Below are 20080 nucleotides of genomic sequence, written 5' to 3' on the forward strand. Positions count from 1 at the left end.
CATGAGATGCGAACTGCTCAGCCCTGTCACAGGGGAATAACCCTAACCCTAACACCACCTTGGCAATGCCTATTGTGGTTAGTGGATTGGCATATATTCGTCCTAAGTGGGACTTTAGCGCCGTTGCTAAGCGCGCGCTAACCGTTTCCTCTTTTGGAGCTCTCTACCGCGCCCTTTGTCACAGAGGGAAAAAAACAACAGCAGCTTTCAGGCCAAAGGAACAACCACGGGCGCGGTCCGCTGGTTTCACCGATCCTTTGAGCTGTGAGCGCGACTTCTCAATCACAGCAGCCACGATGGCGAGGATCTACAAGGAGACGACAGTCGACGTGCGGCCGCGCGCCCCAAGTACCATTGTTGACATTCAGATCCCGACGCAAGAAAGTTTCACGCAGCAGCGTCGACCGCGATTCTCGCTGTCCTCGGTACACGTGTCGGAAATTCCGACGGTCAAAGACGAAGAAGATTTCGCAAAACGGTTTCTGGCAACTCAGGGTGCGGTCTACTTTCGGCGACGGAAATCTTATCCACGAGCCTTCCTGTGGAGGGTTGTTGAGGATGGCAAGGTGCTGGAGATCCACCCGGCAGACCTGGTGACGCCTAGTCACGAGCAGAATGAGGCCAATGTCACGCTGCGGCTGGACTTCCAAGAGGCAATCATCCCATCTGGAGGCGTGGCCTTGGCGGACCGGGAGGACCATGAGGTGTTGAACGTGTTCGTCCTCACGGCGTCGTCACGCCGTCTCTACACTATGGCGTTGCGTCCGGCGTTCTTTCAGCGCCCGTCGTCCATTGATGATAATGTCCTCGATTGGTGCAAGTCCTGCACCCCCTCGCCGCTCAACTTTGCGTATCCGCATCGGCTGCACGCGAGCAGCACCACGGAGCTCTTCATTTCGCTGGACAGCGGAGCGCTTTTGCGTTTGACAAGGAGAGCAGGGGATGATGGTAGGAGCTGGCATTCGTTGGCGATCACTTGTAATCGTCTTGCTCATTTGAACTCTGTTTCTAGGCTCGCATTGGTCCCAAATCTTGTTCGACGAGAAGCCCTGGGGCGCATCGCTTCGAGGGTTGATGAAATGGAACACCCAGCAACCCCTGCGATACGACGGACGTGCAATCGATCCGAATACTCCCAACGCCATAGCCACGAGTTCCGATCAGTCCTACGTCTTCGCCGTGTGTTTGAATCACACTCTCAAAGTCTGGAACTTGGCGAGCAACAAACTCGTTGGCTCAACGGATCTGCTCGGTCGTCAAGTGCAGAGTCAACGCCAGCAGGATTCGGTTTCATACTACTTGAATCCTTCCGACACTGCGTTTATCCGCGTATTCAATGCCGAGCGTGCGCTTGATGGCAGCCATCGATACTACGTAGCAACGTACAGTCCTCACGAAGACGGACGTTTCAAATTTTGGGCCATCAAGGGTGGTCTAACGACGCAACTGACCATTGAAGACCTCTTCCCGCAGGCCGTGTTCAGACCAAGGGATCCGGATGCGTCCGGCAACGTCTTCTGGAGCGTTGCTGACTTTCAGATTCGACCAGCAGAGGAAGGGAAACGGATGGAGCTGTGGATTCTCTGGCGAAACAACAATATGTACCAGCTCTACAGCCTACATTTCGATTTTCAGAGTTTGGAGAAAGACTGGTTGACCAACTGGACTTCTGTCGCTCTGGACTCGCGGAGATACACACCGCCGCCGGTGTTTGTCGCGTCGGATGTCGTCGACCCTACGGAGAAGTGGCTCGAGTATCTCTTCCTCCCAGGGCGGTATTCCGTAGAGACCCTGGAAACGGCCCTGGTCACGTTTCAAGAGGCATTGAAGCCGCAAGGGTCTGTTGTTTCTTTGCCCAAGAGAAATACATCGCTGCAAGAACGTCTTTGCTCGGCGATTGCAGGATCTGTGTCGCTACGAAAATATACAGACAGCGATCTTGACTACGCCAAGTATCGGAGTGACACCGACCTCAAGTGGCGGCATTTCTGGCAGATCGCGGATGACCTCAACACGAGGAGACTGGAGCCGCTTTCCCTCTCGTATGACAGCTACACGGATCTGCCATGGGTGGTTCTGGCGGACTCATGCTCCGTGATTCGAGAGTGCAGTCCTTTGGAGCTGTTGCTACACAACTCGGAGGGTGAGCTGAGCGATGATGCCACGATTATCATGGACCGTTGGAGGCACCGGAATCTCGGGTCCGAATTGGGCAACCATTTCCACGAGGCGGCTCATCTGATCAAGGTTGCGTCCGGGTTTACTAAGCGCCTCCCGGCCGAGGCACACCGGCTGTTCCGAGAGAGCTTGGACGCGGAGATCTGTCTCGAGCCATCGCTGTCAGCACCTGAGCGGCTGGCTGCGTTCCAGGAACGGTCCGAGCTGGGAGAGCATGTGTCGGATGAGTTGTTCGACGGACTGTGCACTGCGATGAACGAGGAGCAGCTTGACGTTTACAACATGCCAAAGGAGGTCATCCAGACCGTGCTTGACAAGTTGCCTCTGTGGCAGGCTGCTAGGGACTCGGAGCTGTCTTCGACGTGGTTCGGCTTGAAAGTGGCAGTGAACGGGTGTCAGGAGACAATCCAACACACGCGAGAGATTCTCTACAACTTGCTGGTGCTGGTTGTCTTCATTTCCGGCGAGGTGAGCCAGGAGGAAGGGTCGACATTTGACGGGGTTGAGCTTTTCGCGACCCTCATTGATGTCATCAAGGAGTATGAGGTGCTGTACTGGTTGAGCAAGACAACGCGGATGACGCCGACGCGTGAGCAGCAAGAGACAGCAGACAGGCGGGAGATCCGGCCAAGGGCTGCAGGACCGGTGTCTACGATTCTCGAGGACATGTTTGCCGTGACCATCAAGCCGCGGCCGACGGTGGGCATCTCGCAGAGCTACGTGTTGACGCGGGTGATCCGGGACATTTTGGCGTGGATCACGCGGCAAGGCGAGGTGTCGCTGCCGAACGTACTGGTGTTTATCCAGTGCGATTTGATTGCCAATGGCAACATTGATCTGGCGAGCGAGTTTCTCCGCATTCAGCCCAGCACGGCGTGGTCGACGTATGTCAAGGGACGGTTGTACGTGGCCAGGTCGGACTTTGACACGGCTGCTCTGTATTTCCAGAAGGCTGCGCATGGTCTATGTAAGTCTCGCACATTCGATCGTAGATTGTTGCCCTCTTCTAACTGAACAGCGTCCGGACGGCCAATTGGGAACCTGCACGAGATGTCATCAAATTTACTGGACATCATGTCGGTGGATAAGTTCAACAACGGCCTCCCGAAATATTTCCAGCACGTCGTGGGAGTGTTTGAGCAAGCACGGGCATACACGCAGGTGGGACATTTCGCCTCTCTGGCACTGCAGGCCCTGGAAACGGAACGATTGCAGCAGCGACAACAGGGCGCGAGCGACGATGCAGAGTACCACGATCTACGGACTGATCTCCTATCACGGCTCTTCTACGCGTCGATCAAGACATGCCAGTTCGAGCAGGCGTTCTCCGCGCTGGCGCGGTTCCAGAACCCGGCTCTGCAAAAGTCAGCGCTCAACACGCTGCTGACTACGATCATCGGGGCGTGCGGCCCGGGCACTGCCGGGCTGCGGCAGCTGCTGCGCCTGCTCCCGCTGTCACTGTCGCCTGAACTGTCGGCGTACGTAGACGAAGCGCTGCTTGCGATGGCGAAGGACCAGACGTCGTTCAGCTCGGCGTTCGACGACGAGCAGCAGTGGTGGGACGTTGACAGCAACACCCCGGATCACCACCGAATCCTGCACGCGTACCGCATCGCGCGTAACGACTTCCGCGGCGCAGCGGAACTCGGGTATCAGACGGTGCAACGCCTCCGCCGGGCCCGGGACGCTCCCGCACCCACCACCGCCATGACAACGAAACAGACAACCACAACTTCATCGGCGGCAGTCGTCGACGAAGACGACCGCGAGAGCAAAGAAATCCGCCACGAGCTCCTCACGTTGATCAACCTCCTCGCCTGCGTCGACGAGCGCGAGGCATACATCCTCGTCGATGTTGACGAACCCAGCCATCCCCAGCAACAGCAACGACGAGGATCCTCGGGCGCAGATCCTCCCCGGAAACAGCGAAAAGCGATCGTCACGCTCGACCACCTCCGGCGCGAATACCAGGCGGAACTGGACCGCGTGAGTCGCATCGAGCGCGGTGACTGGGAGTTTGGAATCTTATTGAACGGGTCGACCGGTGGGCGTGGTCATGGCGATGACGGTAATGACAGCGATGATTATGATGACAGCGATGGGATGGATGTGGATGCGAGTGGAGATCAGACGGTTGTGCTCAATATCTAGCTCAGAAATCAAAAGGAAAACACTATGTAAACTAATTCGTTGATTTGTGGTTTTGAATTGGGATCATTCCATGTTGGAGGGGGTTGGTTGGTGTACGGTTCTACCCTTGTCATGAATGAAGACTCGAGTCCTGATTCACAACTTTCTCTAAGATGTCATGAAATCATCCCTAAGATCTATCGTACCTACCTAGGTAGCTAGCTGTACTGTATATACACGACGCCCCTTGACCTTCCAGAACCATGAGATGACACAATCAGAATTCAGAGATTGAGTCACAATACATTTCGTGACAGGGCAGGAATCAATCTTTTTGCTCAAGGTCATGGCAACGGAATTGCCGCAAAGTGGCCGGAGTTGACCGAGAGAAGATCCATTGGCGAAGGAACAAAAGCCCCTAATCAGGCTTTTTGGAACATTGATCCAGGCGACTACTGGTTGCGTCGCATTGGTGGCTGCCACTCTAGCGGGAAGGGGCAGTGCGGCTTGATTGCGTCATGCGCCTTTGTTCAATGTTCGACGCCGTTGTGTATGAGTTCTTGTGGGTGGTGCTCATGTTCGAGCTGCGTGTTGCCGCGGGGAATGGACATGGCGAGGAACTCGGATGATTACCAGCCCCGTGAGTTCTCTCTCATGGAGTATACGTGTAGCTGGATCGATCGAGTTGCCTGATTTGTTCGAGATGAATCGAGTCCGATGTCGTCGAAAAGGCGCCATTCGATGTCTCTTGGTTGGAAGGAGAAAAAGTGCGAGTGACGACCACCTTTTTTTTTTTTTTCTTTTCATTCACGCCAACAGGTTATGGTTGGGGATACAGGGCATGTGGATGAGCCTAGGCAGAGTGCGAGGCCTTCCACATGCGCACTGCCTCCTTGGCTGCGGTGACCTTCAGCCCGATCCGCGTGTCCAGCTCGTAGGCCTCCCACCGTGCCACCTTCTCGAGGTGCTGTTCACACTCGAGGACGAGGTCGCGCTCCACCTTCTGGGCTTCATGATCCGACACCGAGCGCGATGTCCGCGAGATGACAGGCGTGAGGGTGGTATTGTCGTCTTCATTGTCGTGCGCCGCACGGTAGGTGGGCCTTTCCATCCAGAGGTTGGCGGCCATCTCGTAGTGGCCCACGGGCACGATCCAGTTCTCGCGCAGATGACCCTTGTACGCCTGTCTGTCGAGCGTCAAGACGTGCGTCCTGAGGATCTCCTTGGCCTGTCGATGGTGGCGCTGGGCGCGGAGGATCGCGGCGCGTAGGAGCTGGAGGGCCGCCTTCTCGTCCTCGCTTTCTCGGTGCCAGTGTGGGTTCGCCGCGCTCTCCGACCACGCCAGGTTGCGCAGCGACTCGTCGAGCTCCTCCCGCGTCATCCGGTTGTGGCCGTTCCAGAAAAAGATCATCTCCTCGATCGGGTCCACACCGGCGGCGTCGACCAGGTCCACCTTCCACTCCTTGGCCCGCGCTTCCCATTTGGCGACTTTGCGGCAAACGAAGACATCAAACGGTAACTGGCGCGCCATGAACCGCTTCTTGCCCGCCATGGTCGGTGCCTTTTTCAGGTACTCCGTTGCTTTTTCCTTATGCTCAGCCGCAGCGGCCGGATCCGTGGCCATGGTCCGGCGGTACAGTACAAGATGGGCTGAGCCAGCGATGTAGTAGTACAAGGACGGAGACCATGAATTGAGCTCGACACACTTTTTGAACATTAGTATCATCCCCCTCGAGAAGCTCTGATATTAGAGTACAAACCTTCAGGAACGATGTTGCACATTCCTCGTACCGATGCAAGTACATGGCTGTCATGCTCAGCTCAAACATCCGCAGCGCCTCAACCTGTTTCAGAGGACTCTTCTCCCCGCTGTTCATCAGCGTTAGCGCAGCCGCCAGATTCCGATTTGCGCCCTCCATGCGCGCTTCCTCCAGCAGCCAGAGCTGGCTTCTGGGATATCGCGCTCTCATCTTCTTGAGCAGTGCGGCGAGTCGCTCGGCCGGATACCCTTCCACCTCGAGCTCATTCTCGGTCTGCGCGTCCGGAACGATGTCGCAGTACCGGACAAAGCCATTATAATATCCGAGGATACCTTCCGCGGCGATCGCGCCAATCAGATTGTTGTACGCGGACGCCTGCCAGAGCATGCGCAGGCCGCGTTCCTTGTCCCCGCGAAATCCGATGATGGCCAACAATCGGCCAAACGTCGGAGGGATCATAGAGAGAATGAGCAGGAGGATGCCGAAGCAGAGATTGGCCCCTGAGTGGATGAACGCGTCGATCGTGCAGCTAAACTCCTCAGAGTCGGGGTCCTGCTTGTATACTTCACTGAGCACGAGGTTGGACCGGCCCGTGGAATTGGGCACCGCCAGGTCTGCCTCGGATACTTGGAGCTGCGAGATGTCGCGTGCGAGCTCCTCGTCCGACTTCTCGGCGCTCCGAGACAAACTGCTGGTGGAAGACAAGGCGGACTGCTCGGGAGCCGACTGCGAATTGACCGAGAGGTGGCTCGACGATGATCCTTGGGATCGTTCACTCTGCTGTCTTTGGAGGTATCTCTCTTCCATCTTGAGGATACTGTCCAATGTCATGTATGCCTTGCGCATTTTGTAGAAGCCTCTGATTGCCTCTGTGAGGCTCTCGTTGAGCACGCCAACCACGGCACCCATGATCTCTGCCATCGCCTGACAGAGGGCGTACTCGGTACCGGGATCGTAGATTGCCGAGTGGAAGGCGCTGCTGGCATTTGCATTGTGCGTGGCTCTGCGCTGGTCAACGCTGGCGCTGGATTCCGCATCATACAGGCGCTCGGACGCTGCGGAACAATCAGTTCTCTGCGAAACTCTGCACAATTCGAGAGAATGCAGTACCCTGCCGCATAATATCCTGTTCAAAGCCGAGTGTGGCACGGAGAAAGCCCACAACACCTTTACCGAGCTAAGTCAAAACAAACTTGTTTGAGCCTTCGAACAACCCCAAACAATTTAACCGAGGCGAGCGCACCTTGTGAAAGGTCGATCCGCCCTTGCTGAGCCCCTCCTCGGCGCCATCGACATCATCGTCCAAAATCAACGTGGCCGCTGAAAGAATCAGTTTGATGTTTTTCACATTGTCACCCTTATGGGACGATAAAAAGTACCTTTCATCGCATTAGATACTGGAAGACGCGAGAGTTAGTTACCTCCTATATGCGATTGGGCGGCTTTTCGTTTCTTACGGTCCTGCGCCTGTGACGGCCCGTGAAGAGACTGCGTCGAGGCATTTTCTGATTTGCGGCCATAGAGCCATGATCCCACGCGGTACATGGTGATGGCCCATGTAATGCTCGGGAAATTCAAAGTTCAAAAAGAGAATTCTGAGACAGACGGATCGTCAATAGCCTAAATCTCAGGCAGAAGAACCGGCGCGACCAGGACAATCTAGTACAAGGTATTATTTCCGGAAGTCCCGCGAGCGATTTGTGACGGCTAGTCCAATGTGACGCCTAAGTTGCCCGAGCCATGGTCTGAAGATCGACAGACAGGTCTTGTCTACTCAGAATCAGTATCAGAGTCAACATCCGAGAAATCTTTCAAATATGTAGCAGAGAAATAGGCATCGAGATCAGGATGAAGGCATAGGTTACCTAGAACTCAATTAAATTTGCCGCATTGGGTAAAAAGCTTAGTCAGCCAGGCTGCTGCGGAGGACCTGGATTTCGCGGTCTCTTGAAGCTCCAGTGTGATGCTACAAATGCAACGATACTAGAACAAGTCTCGGCCTGATCAAGTCCCCGTCCTTGAAGAATACGTTCTGCTTAATTGCTCAGAGCCCGTTGTGCCCGCAAAGAAGCTTGAACTTGAGCCTCGCACACATCATAGACTATCGAACATTCCCCGCCATGTCAGCTACAACGCAACAAGCGCAATCAGATTCCACCCAACAACCCTCTCAGATCCAGCGACCGGCTGTGCTGGAGGAAGATGACGAGTTTGAGGACTTTCCGATTGAGGGTGAGCCTTGAAAGCTTCGGCCAGTTGAGCTCATGTCGGGTTATGCTGAGAATTGAGCTGACGAATGAACTTGGTTGTATGCAGACTGGCCGCAAGAAGAGACTGAGCAAGGAGCGGGCTCGACCGTCAACAATCATTTGTGGGAGGAGAGCTGGGATGACGACGATGAGAATGAGGATTTCTCGAAACAACTAAAGTAATGCACCATTTGTCTCACAACGAGAGGCAGGGAGAGAAGGCTGACTGATTGATTTACCGCTGCAGGGAGGAAATCAAGAAAGTCGAAGCTGCGAAATAGAGCAAGGGCCAAAGAGGCCATTTGTCTTTTAATGCGTTGATTTGGTAGTCATTATACACGGCGTTGTCTTGTCGTTTGGGTCAAAAGTCCTCGATGAGCAAGCAATAGTAATAATCATGGTCATGACGGATTATTAGAAGACAGATCTGGCTTCTATATTCTTTACGACACTGTAAAACTACTTGGCTTGCAGGCTTCACAGGCTCGCTCCGTTCCTTTCTGTTCAAATAATGAAATATGTCAGATTATTGAACTTCGTAACAGTACATGAGTTCTTAACATATCCGTTCATAATATCCGGTCCACAAAGCAGACCGTTCCCATTACTACTTACTCGAAAGCGCGACGACACCCGGCAACTCTTTGCCCTCGAGCAGCTCCAGCGACGCACCACCGCCAGTCGAGACGTGGCTCAGTTTGTCTTCAGCGCCGTACTTGGCGGCCACGGTGGCCGTGTCACCACCGCCGACGATGACGATGGCGCCGGCCTGTGCGGCGGCGACGACGGCATCCAGTGTCGCCTTGGTGCCGTTGGCGAACTTGTCAAACTCGAAAACACCCGGCGGGCCGTTCCACAGGATCGTCTTGGCGTCGGAGATCGCCTTCTTGTACAGCTCGATACTCTTCTCGCCCACGTCCAGGCCCAGCCAGCCGTCGGGGATACCCTCGGCGTCGGTGGCGGTGCCGACGTTGGCGTCCTTGTCGAACTTGTCCGCGGTCACGTAGTCCACCGGCAGAACGACCTCGACGTTGTGCTGCTTGGCCTTGTTCAGGATGTCGCCGACGATCTTGCTGCCTTCCTCGTCGAACAAGCTGTTGCCGATCTTGACGTTCTCCAGGGTCTTCTTGAACGTGAACGCCATGCCGCCAGTGATGATCAGCCTGTTGACCTTGGGCAGCAGATTGTCGATCAGCTGGATCTTGTCCGACACCTTAGCGCCACCCAGAATGGCCAGGAACGGCCGCTGCGGGCTCTCCAGCGCCTTCGCAAAGTAGTCCAGCTCCTTCTTGACAAGGAAGCCGGCGGCCTTCTGTGGCAGATCGACGCCGACCATCGAGCTGTGCGCCCGGTGAGCCGTGCCAAAGGCATCGTCTAGAGACTATTAGCAACTTGTAGGGGCAGAAGATATTCCTTGAGCACTTACTGATGTAGATATCACCCAGAGCCGTCAGACCCTTGCGGAACTCCTCAACCTTGGCCTTGTCCACCTTGACCTTCTTGCCCTGCTCATCCTTGTAGCTGCCCTCCTCCTCCGGATGGAACCGCAGGTTCTCCAGCAGGATGACCTGCCCATCCGTCGCGCTGTTGACTACCTCCTCGACCTCCTTGCCGACGCAGTCCTCGACGAAGCGCACGGAGCGGCCCAACAGTCGCTCCAGCTCGGGCACGACGGGAGCCAGGCTGTATTTGGGGTTGGGCTTGCCGTCGGGACGGCCCAGGTGGGACATGAGAATGACGGACTTGGCGCCATTGTCCAAGGCATACTTGATCGTCGGCAGCGCGCCCGCGATCCGCTGGTTGTTGGTCACTTTCTTGTTCTCATCGAGCGGGACGTTGAAGTCGACCTGTTTGGTTGGAGATGTCCCCGTGTTAACGGATGCAAGTTCTTCCTCCTCAATCGTCTCGCAATGCGCCGTCTGCTTACCCGGATCAGGACACGCTGGCCCTTGAGGTCGACGTCTGTGATGGCAAGCTTGTTGGAGAGGGACATGGTGTCTGCGGGGAGTCAGCGGCTTGTCTGGCTGGCTGGTAGTTTCGAGCTGACTAGAACCTTGCAAAGAAAAAACTGAACGACAGACGGATTGCAGAGGATTTCCCTGAATAATTTGTTTGTTTTCTAACCTGGTTTTTCTCTTATAGCAGCTCAAGGAGGGGCCCTGTTATGGTGGGGCGTTCGGTGAGAAGAGCAGAGTTCGGGCTGATGCGGGATTGATGTCACCGTCCAGGGTTCAAGACGAATTCTCTGGCCCTACAGTAACCGAGGTCTCATGATGGAACTCCCAAGAGAATTCCCGGAGAAAAGGCTACGAAAAAGAAAGATTGCGATTGCTCGAGAATCTGTATCAAGTTGAACCGCGATCCATGTCCCAGCCCATCCCGAAATCTTCCCTCCGAACTGATCCCGTCCAATTGCGCAGAAAAAAAAAAAAAAGGACAGAGAAAAACTGAAGCAATGCACACAAGCCGCCAGACCTAAGCATGCCGAAAGATATTGTAGCAAGGAAATGCACGATGGAAAACCCAGAACCCAATAACAGAAACAAAATACACACTATTCTAACGCTCTTCCGCAGAGTTGGTCAGGGACAGGTATGCGGTCCATGCGATGCCGACACTGGACACGAAGGGCTGTAGCAATGTTAGCATGGTGATCACGGGCCATCGAAAGAACGGTTACTCACAATCTGGAACTGGATGGGCATGACGCGGAAGTTGAGGATTTGCACTGCAGGCCACAGGATGTAGTTCGCTTTGAGCGTAGGAACGTACACGTCGCGGAACTTGTTGACCAGGGCAGTTCGGCCTCCACCTTCCGCCATCGTCATGAAGGTGAAGAAGCAAAACAGACCTATTGACAGTTAGTAGACTGGTTGGGATGTCTGGAACTGGTAGCTCCTACCAAATGGTGCAAAGACTAATTGGTCCATTGCCACCCTCTTCATGGCGGGAACCGTGGCCGCCCTCTTGGTGATGGGGAACACCCGCGACAGAAATTTAAACCACTGGAACTGAATCGGGGCCATCACGAAGCCGTACGTGATGAACCGCGTGAGCCGTTCGAAATCAAACGCCGGCGGCTCCCGCCCAGCATGGGTCCATTCGCCCAGCGCCGGAGGCTTCTCTTTGTCCAGCTCATGGATTTCGATGGAAATGATGTTGTCAGAGCGTCTCGACGACCCCCGGGAGGCACGATAAGCTTTGTATGCTGTGATCGTCTGCGCTACGGTGTCGGCAATTCCACCGAGTACCTATGGCATCAAATTCCGTCAGCATTGACATTCCGGTTGTCATCCCAAACGGCAAGAAAAAAAAAATTCGGATCACATACGGCATTGGTCACCATCGTTGTAAGAACTAGACAGGGGCAAGAATCAGCATCATCATGGCCACTTGCATCCACAATGTGCATGCTCACCTGGCCGCTCTGCATAGAATGCATTGAAGCGGGATGCTAGCCTCATTGTGACCGCCATCTCGATGAGAAGGACGATAGTATGTAACAACGGCTGCAAGTTGAAGATAACGATGGTCAGCTTCGAGGTCCATCGAGATTCGGCATTAACAGCACGCACCAGACAACCGTAAATATACCTCCGACGCAACCCTTCCAACACTCTTCGGCGCGTAGGTTCAAACATGGTGAATATGGGCAAAAAAATCCAGTAACCCTCGGACTACGATGACAAGGCCGATCGCAGAACAAGATAGAACCACCCAGGGCGGAGCCGGACCTCAGTATGACGCAAACGCCCCCGAGCGTGCCAAGCAGGGGTAAAACGACGTTGGTTTTCCCAACCCGCGGGATTCTTGAACAGCAGAGAACGATCCGCGTGGACCGGAGAATCGCAGAAGGCGTATTTGATGTTGCCGCCGCGGAGGTTGAAGCTATTGATGCTATCCAAAGCGCTCACAAGTCACGGGGCTCGCCGTTCTTGGCGTATCATGATGATCGATCGATCGTGCTGACTAATCTCCTGCCGATGGTTGAACAAGCTTAAAAACTACGAGGACGGAAATGACTTGAATGACAAAGGGTACTATGGTACGATGGTTGTTTGTTATCAATTGGCATCTACCTTTCTGCGGTCTACGGCCATGATGTCGGGCAGGGTGCGAATATCCACAGTCTCGTTGCTGTTCAGATCCACCAATCGGACCACCTCCAGCTGCAGCGGTCCCGCGCTGAGAGGGAGGAGGACCAGCTCGGTGGAATGACAAGTACCGGGGAGTAAAGGTCTGTCAGAGGTCAGTTGTGGACGGCAAGCATGCTTTGTCGACGAGGGACGGGGCCTCTTACCCAATTCGCACATCCGAACTGAGGGAAATCAAGTCAGCGTCCTGCCCTGCAACGCTCTTCTGCATGGCATGGATAATGCTTTCGTCGGTGACTGCTTCAGCGAGCTGCTCTTCTTTCTTGCTCGATGCCGAAGACGATGAAGGCCGAGCCACGTGGCGGCGAGGGTCAGCCCGCTTGCGCCGCGGGATGGCGACCATGGCAAATTTGCGAGCCGCGGCAGAGCGGTTGACAATGAATACATTCCATCGGAACGGCTTGCTGACTTCCACGGTGGCCGGGCCAGAGAACGAAATGGTCAATCCGGCCTGACTTGCACTGTAACTGACGGAAGACGGGGCAGACGGATCCCCACTCTGCGTGGGACTGACCGGTAGACTTGTAGGCCGGCTGGTCCTCTGGGGATCTTGACTAGGACCACCAAGAGACGGGTTCACGGGCTGGGGAAGATCCACACTGGTCCTCCATGCCATAGCAATGCGCGGCTGGCAGTCATCGGACACTTTGACGACGGCCTCCAGCGAGATGTCAATCACACTAGCTAGACTCGTCGTAGAAACGGTCGAGTCGACCCCGTGGTCCGGGGAGAGTTCATACACCAACGTCACGTCATCCCGCGGCCGTAGAGATAGGGGCGGCTGGAGTTCAGGAACATTCGACCGACTTTCTATGTGAGCATCAAACGCCTTAAGATCAATTTTGTCGAATACCACGTCCGAATTCTGGAATGGCGTTGCCTCTATTTCGAGGCTGACGATTGTTGCGGGTGTGCTGGAGAAGGTATTCAGGCGGGAGCATCGGATGCGTGCGCTGGCAGCGCGAACTATGCGGATCGGATGCTGCGTCTGTTGTCCGATGCTATAAGTAGGGTCTTCTGTCAGAGCCGCAGGAACCACACGGAGCAATCTCGACGCCGGCAAATGGAGGTTCGTAGAGCTGAGCTGGGGATCCGACGATAGGGCTTCAAAGACATTGGACGCTGCAGGAACAAGACTAGGGAGGTATTCATCTGCCTGTGCGGATAACTCCGATCGCGCCCGCGGTCTCAGAGTAGCGGAGGCCGTGAAGACGACGCATGGAGACTGAATTCGCACACGGGGACGATCTTGATCCCCGTCACTAAGGCTGCCCCGTGCGGTACGCATCAGTCATGACTTACTGAGAAACGCGGAGATCTTCCACACTACATAGACGTGGTTTCCGCTGCCCTTTTCTCCTTCAAACACGTTGACCACAACCAGGGGATCTTCCTCCGCACTAATTGCTCCCGCGAATATAACATCCCGCGGCGACTCTGCGTCTGCCGGGTTGAGTACGCAGGCCTCCAGCCTGACATCAAGGCGAGGGAGGTATTCCCTAAGCGACTGCTCCGAGCAGTTCGACAGCCTCAGGACGACGCGCACGGGTACAGTCTCGTCTAGGCAAATCGAGTTAATGAAAAACACATTGATCCAGAACATCTTGACCCACCAAAGAAAAGCAACGATCGTTGCGGAATTGAATCCAACACCGACGAGAAGCCCTCCGCTCCGCCCTCCAGCGCGGAGGTTAGCGCCGCCTCAATGTCGAGATCGGCCGCATGGGGGACCACGGTGTCGAGCAGGGCCTGCGTCGTGAACTCCCCATGGAGGCTGGGACCAGGCATTGCGGAATGAAGCTTCCATGCCCACAATGGATACTATTCCCACTATTTAGCCCTCTGGCTCGGGGCAGCCTGTAATCCATCGGGATGGGGGTTTGGCGGAATATGCAAACACGACAAACAAGCTTATCGTAACTTAAACCTAGAATGGTAATTTAGGAATCGATAGCTGAAGAACAAAATGCTCCTCCTATGATCGCAACTTCTCCATCAGTAAGACCGCGATTCGCTTCGCGTCGCAGCCAAAATGAACGGGGCGCCTGCCGGTCAGAGCCTCTGGCAAGAGGCCCGCAATTCCGATGGCCGTGTATACTACTACAATGTCCAGACCAAGGCTACGCAATGGGAGAAGCCCGTAGAGTTGATGACTCCGGTCGAGGTTCGTGCACCCTTTTCCGGCGTGTTCTGGCGTTCTTCTAACATGCCCTGTCCTTATGAAGCGCGCCTTGATGAATCAACCATGGAAGGAGTACACAGCCGAGAATGGCCGAAAGTACTGGTACAACACCGAGACAAAGCAAAGCACTTGGGACATGCCCGAGGTTTACAGGAATGCGCTTGCGCAGGCATCAACTCGGCAGCCCACGGGGCCGTCCGCAGGGTAAGTTTCGTGCCTGAGAACCTTGTCCAAGGGACGATCTAACTGCGCGCAGTCCCACCTTTGTCGCCGGAGGAACTACCTCGTACCAGCAATACAGTCAGCCTTCCCGCGAACGGGAGGAACACGACCGAGGGGCCGCTGACCGCCGTGGAGGGTATGGAGCAGATACGAATGGGGTGTTGGCGGCGTCCTCGACATCGCTGCAGAGGTCTGAACCGGAGTACAGCACAGTCGAGGAGGCGGAGAGTGCCTTCATGAAGCTGTTGCGGCGAGCCGGTGTGCAGCCTGACTGGACCTGGGAACAGGCCATGCGCGCAACTATTAGGGATCCCCAGTATCGCGCGTTGAAGGACCCCAGGGACCGTAAAGCCGCTTTCGAGAAATACATTGCAGAAGTCCGCGCGCAGGAGGAAGATCGCGCCAAAGAGAGATATGCTAAGCTGCGCGCAGATTTCAACACGATGCTGAAAAGACATCCCGAGATCAAGCATTACAGTCGTTGGAAGACCATTCGTCCGATCATCGAGGGCGAAACGACCTTCAGGGCGACCAATGATGAAAACGAACGGCGCCAGCTCTTCGAAGAGTACAAATACGAACTCAAAAAGGAGCACATGGAGCGGGAGGCGGCGACGCGCCGGGCGGCAATGGACGAGCTCACGTCGATCCTCAAGGTCATGAATCTGGAACCGTATACAAGATGGTCGGAGGTGCAGGGAGTTTTGGAATCCAACGAGAGGATTCGAAACGACGATAAGTTCAAGACCCTCACGAAGTCCGACATTCTGACTGCGTTTGAGAATCACATCAAGTCACTTGAGCGCGCGTTCAATGACGCTCGGCAGCAGCACAAAGCCGCCAAGGCGCGGCGAGAGCGCCACAACAGGGAGCGATTCATTGAGCTGCTGCAGGAGCTGCGTTCGCGTGGCAAGATCAAGGCCGGAAGCAAGTGGATGGACATTCATCCGTTGATTGAAAATGACCCGCGGTATGTTGCAATGCTCGGTCAAGACGGCTCGACGCCACTAGACCTGTTCTGGGACATGGTAGAAGAAGAAGAACGGTCGCTGCGTGGACCACGAAATGACGTTCTTGACGTCCTCGATGTAAGACCTGTTTCCACGCGGGAGACGTTCCGGAGACTAATTGCGTTCACAGGACAAGCGCTACGAAGTGACCCTGAAGACGACGTTCGACGAGTTCGCGTCTGTAATGGCCACTGACAGGCGAACAGCAAAAATTGATCCGGAAATTCTCCGGCTCATCTTTCAGCGGATCCAGGAGAAGGTGCAGCGGCGGAGCGAGGACGAGCGACATGCCTCTGACCGCCACCAGCGACGCGCCATCGATGCCCTTCGTTCCCGGATCAAACGGTTGGATCCACCTGTGCGCGTCGGCGACACGTGGGAGCAGGTTAGGCCGCGGCTGGAGAAATACGAAGAGTACACGGCGCTGGAGTCGGACGAGCTGCGCCAGAGCGCATTTGAAAAGGTAATGCGACGCCTGCGAGAAAAGGAAGAAGATGCAGAGCGGGAACGAGAGCGGGAACGTGAACGGGATCGTGACCGGGACCGAGACCGTCGCCGAGGTGACCACTACGAACGTTCCGAGCGGCGTGAGTCCCGCAGCGGCTCGTACCGGCGACGCATGGAGACGACCCGCCTCAGCCGGACGCCCGAACCAGACCCGTACGAAGCCGACCGCCGCAAGGCGCAGGCCGACCGCGAGCGCTCCTACCGACGCGTCAGCGGCCTCTCCCCAATCCGGGACCGGCGCGACCGTGACCGGGACCGGGACCGTGACCGTGATCGTGATCGTGATCGCGACCGCCGCATGATGCTCAGCTACTACGACCGCGAGCGGCGCGACCGCGAAGAGGAGCGCGAGCGCCTGTACCGGTCACGTGCGGACCCGCGCAGCAGCCGCGACGAGCTGGACTACGGCGACGGCGGCGGCGGCCGCTCCACCAGCAGCACCACAGCAGCAGTAAGTAGTACCAGTGACCGCCGGCGGAGACGCGACAGCGACGCAGCAGCGGACAACGTGGAACCTGGCCGCGGCGCTAAACGGTACCGGCGTGACGAGGAGGAGGCGGAAGCGATCAAGGAGGAGAAGGCCATCCATTCGGGCAGCGAGGAGGGTGAGATTGGGGAGGATTAAATCGACTCCAGTCCCTCCTCGTCTATTTACCCTAACGCCAAAACAATATAATCCTCGTGAGTTGGGATCATCTTTTTTCGATTCCTGGTCGATTTGATTGATTAAGTGCAGCAGCTTTATTTGTATCAAGATTCTTTTTTCATCTACTTTGTAAGTCGGAATCAGTTGTAGGTTACAAAAGCAATTAAAGCCAGCGGCAATTGTATCTTGTTGACAGTTCGAGGCATAAGTACTCGTAGCTATTTCTTCTGATTGTCAAAATCAATTTCTTTTTTTCTTTTCCTAATTAAATCAAGGAACAAATCAAATCTTGCACCCGCTGATGATCATCTATAACCATTTGCTTGAAGCTCTATTCATCTTGTCTGTCTCTCGTCTATGGAAAATAGCCGAGGTAACACCCAAGTATAAAACGGTCGTAACGATGAACGGGCGAGCATAATCATTCAACTAGTGAAACGGTACTTTCCAAGCACTCGGATCTTGCGTCCGAGACAGAAATGAACATGATTCGATATCGAAACTCCCCGATTGTTTTTTCTCCGATCGGAGGCGTCGGCGCCGCGATGAATCCGCCGTGTGGAAAATAGGAGTAAGCCGCAAGAACGGTGGACTCGCGAGCCCATGCACGAGCGGCTCGTCGTCGTCCTCGTCGTCCTGATCTCCCAACTCGGCAGGCTGACCTCGCAGAGATCGACGCCTGCCAACACCGGAAGATTTTACGACCCGGACGCCGCTTTTCCGAGCCAGATCCGAGCGGCGGCGCCGGTATGGCTCGCGGCCATCATACCAGCGATGGTCGCGATGAGGCCCATGTAGGACGCCCTTTTCAAGACTCTTCTTCCAGGAAGAACTGTTTGTTATGTTAGTGCTTGTGAGTAAAAAACTGAGAGACCAAGGAATACGTACGTAGTTCCCGCTCAGCTTCTGCTCCTGATCCAGCTGGCTCTGGTGCTTGTTGATCCGCGGCCGGAAGCTGTTGGGATCGCGGCGGAACGTCACGTCCAAGTTCTGCAGGAACTTGTTGCAGCCTGTAAGGAGCGACTCCGGAGCGTTAGCGTGCGCGTTGACGGATGGCTGTCCGTCGAACACGATGACGCGGTCGGCGAGGTACGTAGCCATGATGAAGTCGTGCTCGACAATGAACGCGGTCTTCTTAGTGTGCATGATGAACCGCTTGATAACTCGAGCCGCGACAATACGCTGCTCCGAGTCGAGGTAAGCGCTCGGTTCATCAATCAGGTAGATATCGGCTGGCATTCCGAGCGCGAGCACAATGGCAACCCGCTGCAATTCACCACCAGACAAATTCTGAACCTCCTGATCGATAAAATCATCAATCTTGAGAGGCTTGTAGACGTCCGTCTGGAACTGCGGCGACAGGAATGCGGCCTTGATCTTCTTAAAGAACAGCTGTCGCACCGTGCCCTGGAACTTGGGGGTAATCTTCTGTGGCTTCATACTGATGTTCAGCCGCGGCACGGTAACGTTGCCGTCTGGCTTCTCGGCACCAGCCAACATTTTGCAGAACGTGGTCTTGCCAGTGCCGTTCTCACCCATCATGACGATGATCTCCGAGTCGGTGAACTTGCCAGCGTCGATCTTCAGATGGAACTTGCCCAAGGTTTTCTCCATGGCAGGGTAGCTGAAGGTGCGGCCCTTGTCAGCTGCAAAGTCATCTCCCGCCTCCGCAATGCGGAACGTCAGAGTTTCCTCGCGGAAACGCAGGTTTTCGGTCGGAATGTGCCCGTCGAGGAAGATGTTGATTCCTTCACGCACGGAGGCGGGCAGAGTAACAACACCGTACACCGCCGGCTTGCCATAGAGCACGCAGATGAAGTCAGACAGATAGTCCAAGACCGACAAATCGTGCTCCACTACAATAACGTAGTCATCCGGTCTCAAGAGTTCTCGAATGGTGCGAGCGGCACTGAGGCGTTGCTTGACATCTAGGTAGGAAGACGGCTCGTCGAACATGTAACTTGAGACGGTCAGTAGAGCCACTTTGATATGGCTACCTCGACTTACACATCCGCCTGCTGAACGCAGACCAGACCAATGGCAAAACGCTGCAACTCTCCACCGGAGAGAAGGCTGATATCCCGGTCTTCGACTTGACGCAGCTCTGTTGCCCGTTAGCATTTGGGACAAATTGACGGCTCCGCTGCGCTGCACTGCGCTGCACTGACCGAGAACATCCATGATATGATCCAGATTGTCCAGTTGAGCGCGAGCCTTGATCAGCTCGCCGACCTCTTTCACGGGCCCCTTGACGGCTCGGGGAATCTGGTCAACATACTGCGGCTTGACAACCGCCTTCAAATTGTCCTCGAGGATCTTCGTGAAGTAGTCTACCACGGATCAGCGCTGGTCCATTCTAAGTCGGTGCGTCGACAATCAACGTACTCTGAAGTTCGGAACCACGGAAATATCGCAAGATCTCCTCCCAGTCCGGCGGATCATCATATCTACCCAGGTTCGGCTTGAGCTTTCCGCTCAGAATTTTCAGAGCCGTGCTCTTCCCGATACCATTGGTGCCAACAAGACCCAGGACCTGTCCCGGCCGGGGCATGGGGAGACGGTGCAGTTTAAAGCTGTTGGCCGAGTATCGGTGGGTGACTTGGGTATCCAGGTTTGTCGGCAGGTTGATGATATGAATGGCACCGAACGGGCATTTCTTCGGGCAGATACCGCAGCCAATGCAGAGGCTCTCAGAGATGAAGGCGATCTTGGAATCAGGCGTGACCTCGATGCAGAGCTTCCCGGTTCGAACGACGGGGCACGACTTTTTGCATTCTTGGCGACATTTCTACTTCAGTCAGTATATTCTCTGCTTCGCTTGCCGCGCACAGTCGACGCACCTTGGGTTTGCACTGCACATCGCGAATGGTCCGAATTAGCACTGGGTAAATTGTAGGGTAGGCGGGGTAGGATGAATTCGCATGCTGACCTTGTCGCTGTTGACAATGGCAACTCTGCACGAAAAAAACCAATCAGTTTGAGTGAAGTAAGCTCCAGTACAGACACACATACCTGGTGAGTTTGTCGGCCATGGTGTTCTAG

General features: G+C 55.2%; 7 protein-coding genes across 7 annotated transcripts; 3 read left to right on the top strand and 4 right to left on the bottom strand.

The window, feature by feature from the left end:
• Positions 1-296: 296 nt before the first annotated feature.
• Positions 297-4329, top strand: VTN31DRAFT_6278 (uncharacterized protein; the record flags this gene model as incomplete). The annotated part of the gene is made up of 3 exons (XM_069406870.1): positions 297-948; positions 1013-3145; positions 3197-4329. 3 exons carry the CDS (start codon positions 297-299, stop codon positions 4327-4329), a joined length of 3918 nt encoding a protein of 1305 aa, XP_069259360.1.
• Positions 4330-5161: 832 nt separating this feature from the next.
• Positions 5162-7613, bottom strand: VTN31DRAFT_6279 (uncharacterized protein; the record flags this gene model as incomplete). The annotated part of the gene is made up of 6 exons (XM_069406871.1): positions 5162-6013; positions 6069-7123; positions 7179-7245; positions 7312-7388; positions 7448-7465; positions 7526-7613. 6 exons carry the CDS (start codon positions 7611-7613, stop codon positions 5162-5164), a joined length of 2157 nt encoding a protein of 718 aa, XP_069259361.1.
• Positions 7614-8188: 575 nt separating this feature from the next.
• VTN31DRAFT_6280 (uncharacterized protein) lies at positions 8189-8598 on the top strand (the record flags this gene model as incomplete). Its single annotated transcript, XM_069406873.1, has 3 exons — positions 8189-8300; positions 8385-8496; positions 8565-8598. The coding sequence occupies 3 exons, from the start codon at positions 8189-8191 to the stop codon at positions 8596-8598; spliced, it is 258 nt and encodes an 85-aa protein (XP_069259362.1).
• A 326-nt stretch (positions 8599-8924) lies between these two features.
• VTN31DRAFT_6281 (uncharacterized protein) lies at positions 8925-10310 on the bottom strand (the record flags this gene model as incomplete). The annotated part of the gene is made up of 3 exons (XM_069406874.1): positions 8925-9691; positions 9744-10164; positions 10245-10310. The coding sequence occupies 3 exons, from the start codon at positions 10308-10310 to the stop codon at positions 8925-8927; spliced, it is 1254 nt and encodes a 417-aa protein (XP_069259363.1).
• A 566-nt stretch (positions 10311-10876) lies between these two features.
• On the bottom strand, positions 10877-11958 carry VTN31DRAFT_6282 (uncharacterized protein; the record flags this gene model as incomplete). The annotated part of the gene is made up of 6 exons (XM_069406875.1): positions 10877-10948; positions 11002-11168; positions 11220-11568; positions 11649-11674; positions 11736-11826; positions 11893-11958. 6 exons carry the CDS (start codon positions 11956-11958, stop codon positions 10877-10879), a joined length of 771 nt encoding a protein of 256 aa, XP_069259364.1.
• Positions 11959-14503: 2545 nt separating this feature from the next.
• On the top strand, positions 14504-17017 carry VTN31DRAFT_6283 (uncharacterized protein; the record flags this gene model as incomplete). The annotated part of the gene is made up of 4 exons (XM_069406876.1): positions 14504-14635; positions 14697-14857; positions 14910-15963; positions 16016-17017. 4 exons carry the CDS (start codon positions 14504-14506, stop codon positions 17015-17017), a joined length of 2349 nt encoding a protein of 782 aa, XP_069259365.1.
• Positions 17018-17846: 829 nt separating this feature from the next.
• Positions 17847-20070, bottom strand: VTN31DRAFT_6284 (uncharacterized protein; the record flags this gene model as incomplete). Its single annotated transcript, XM_069406877.1, has 8 exons — positions 17847-17870; positions 17927-18998; positions 19046-19142; positions 19207-19368; positions 19424-19826; positions 19879-19890; positions 19968-19992; positions 20051-20070. The coding sequence occupies 8 exons, from the start codon at positions 20068-20070 to the stop codon at positions 17847-17849; spliced, it is 1815 nt and encodes a 604-aa protein (XP_069259366.1).
• Between the last annotated feature and the right edge of the window lie 10 nt (positions 20071-20080).

This window comes from Thermomyces dupontii (genome assembly GCF_041956625.1).
Source record: "Thermomyces dupontii strain NRRL 2155 unplaced genomic scaffold VTN31scaffold_6, whole genome shotgun sequence".
Classification (NCBI taxonomy): domain Eukaryota; kingdom Fungi; phylum Ascomycota; class Eurotiomycetes; order Eurotiales; family Trichocomaceae; genus Thermomyces; species Thermomyces dupontii.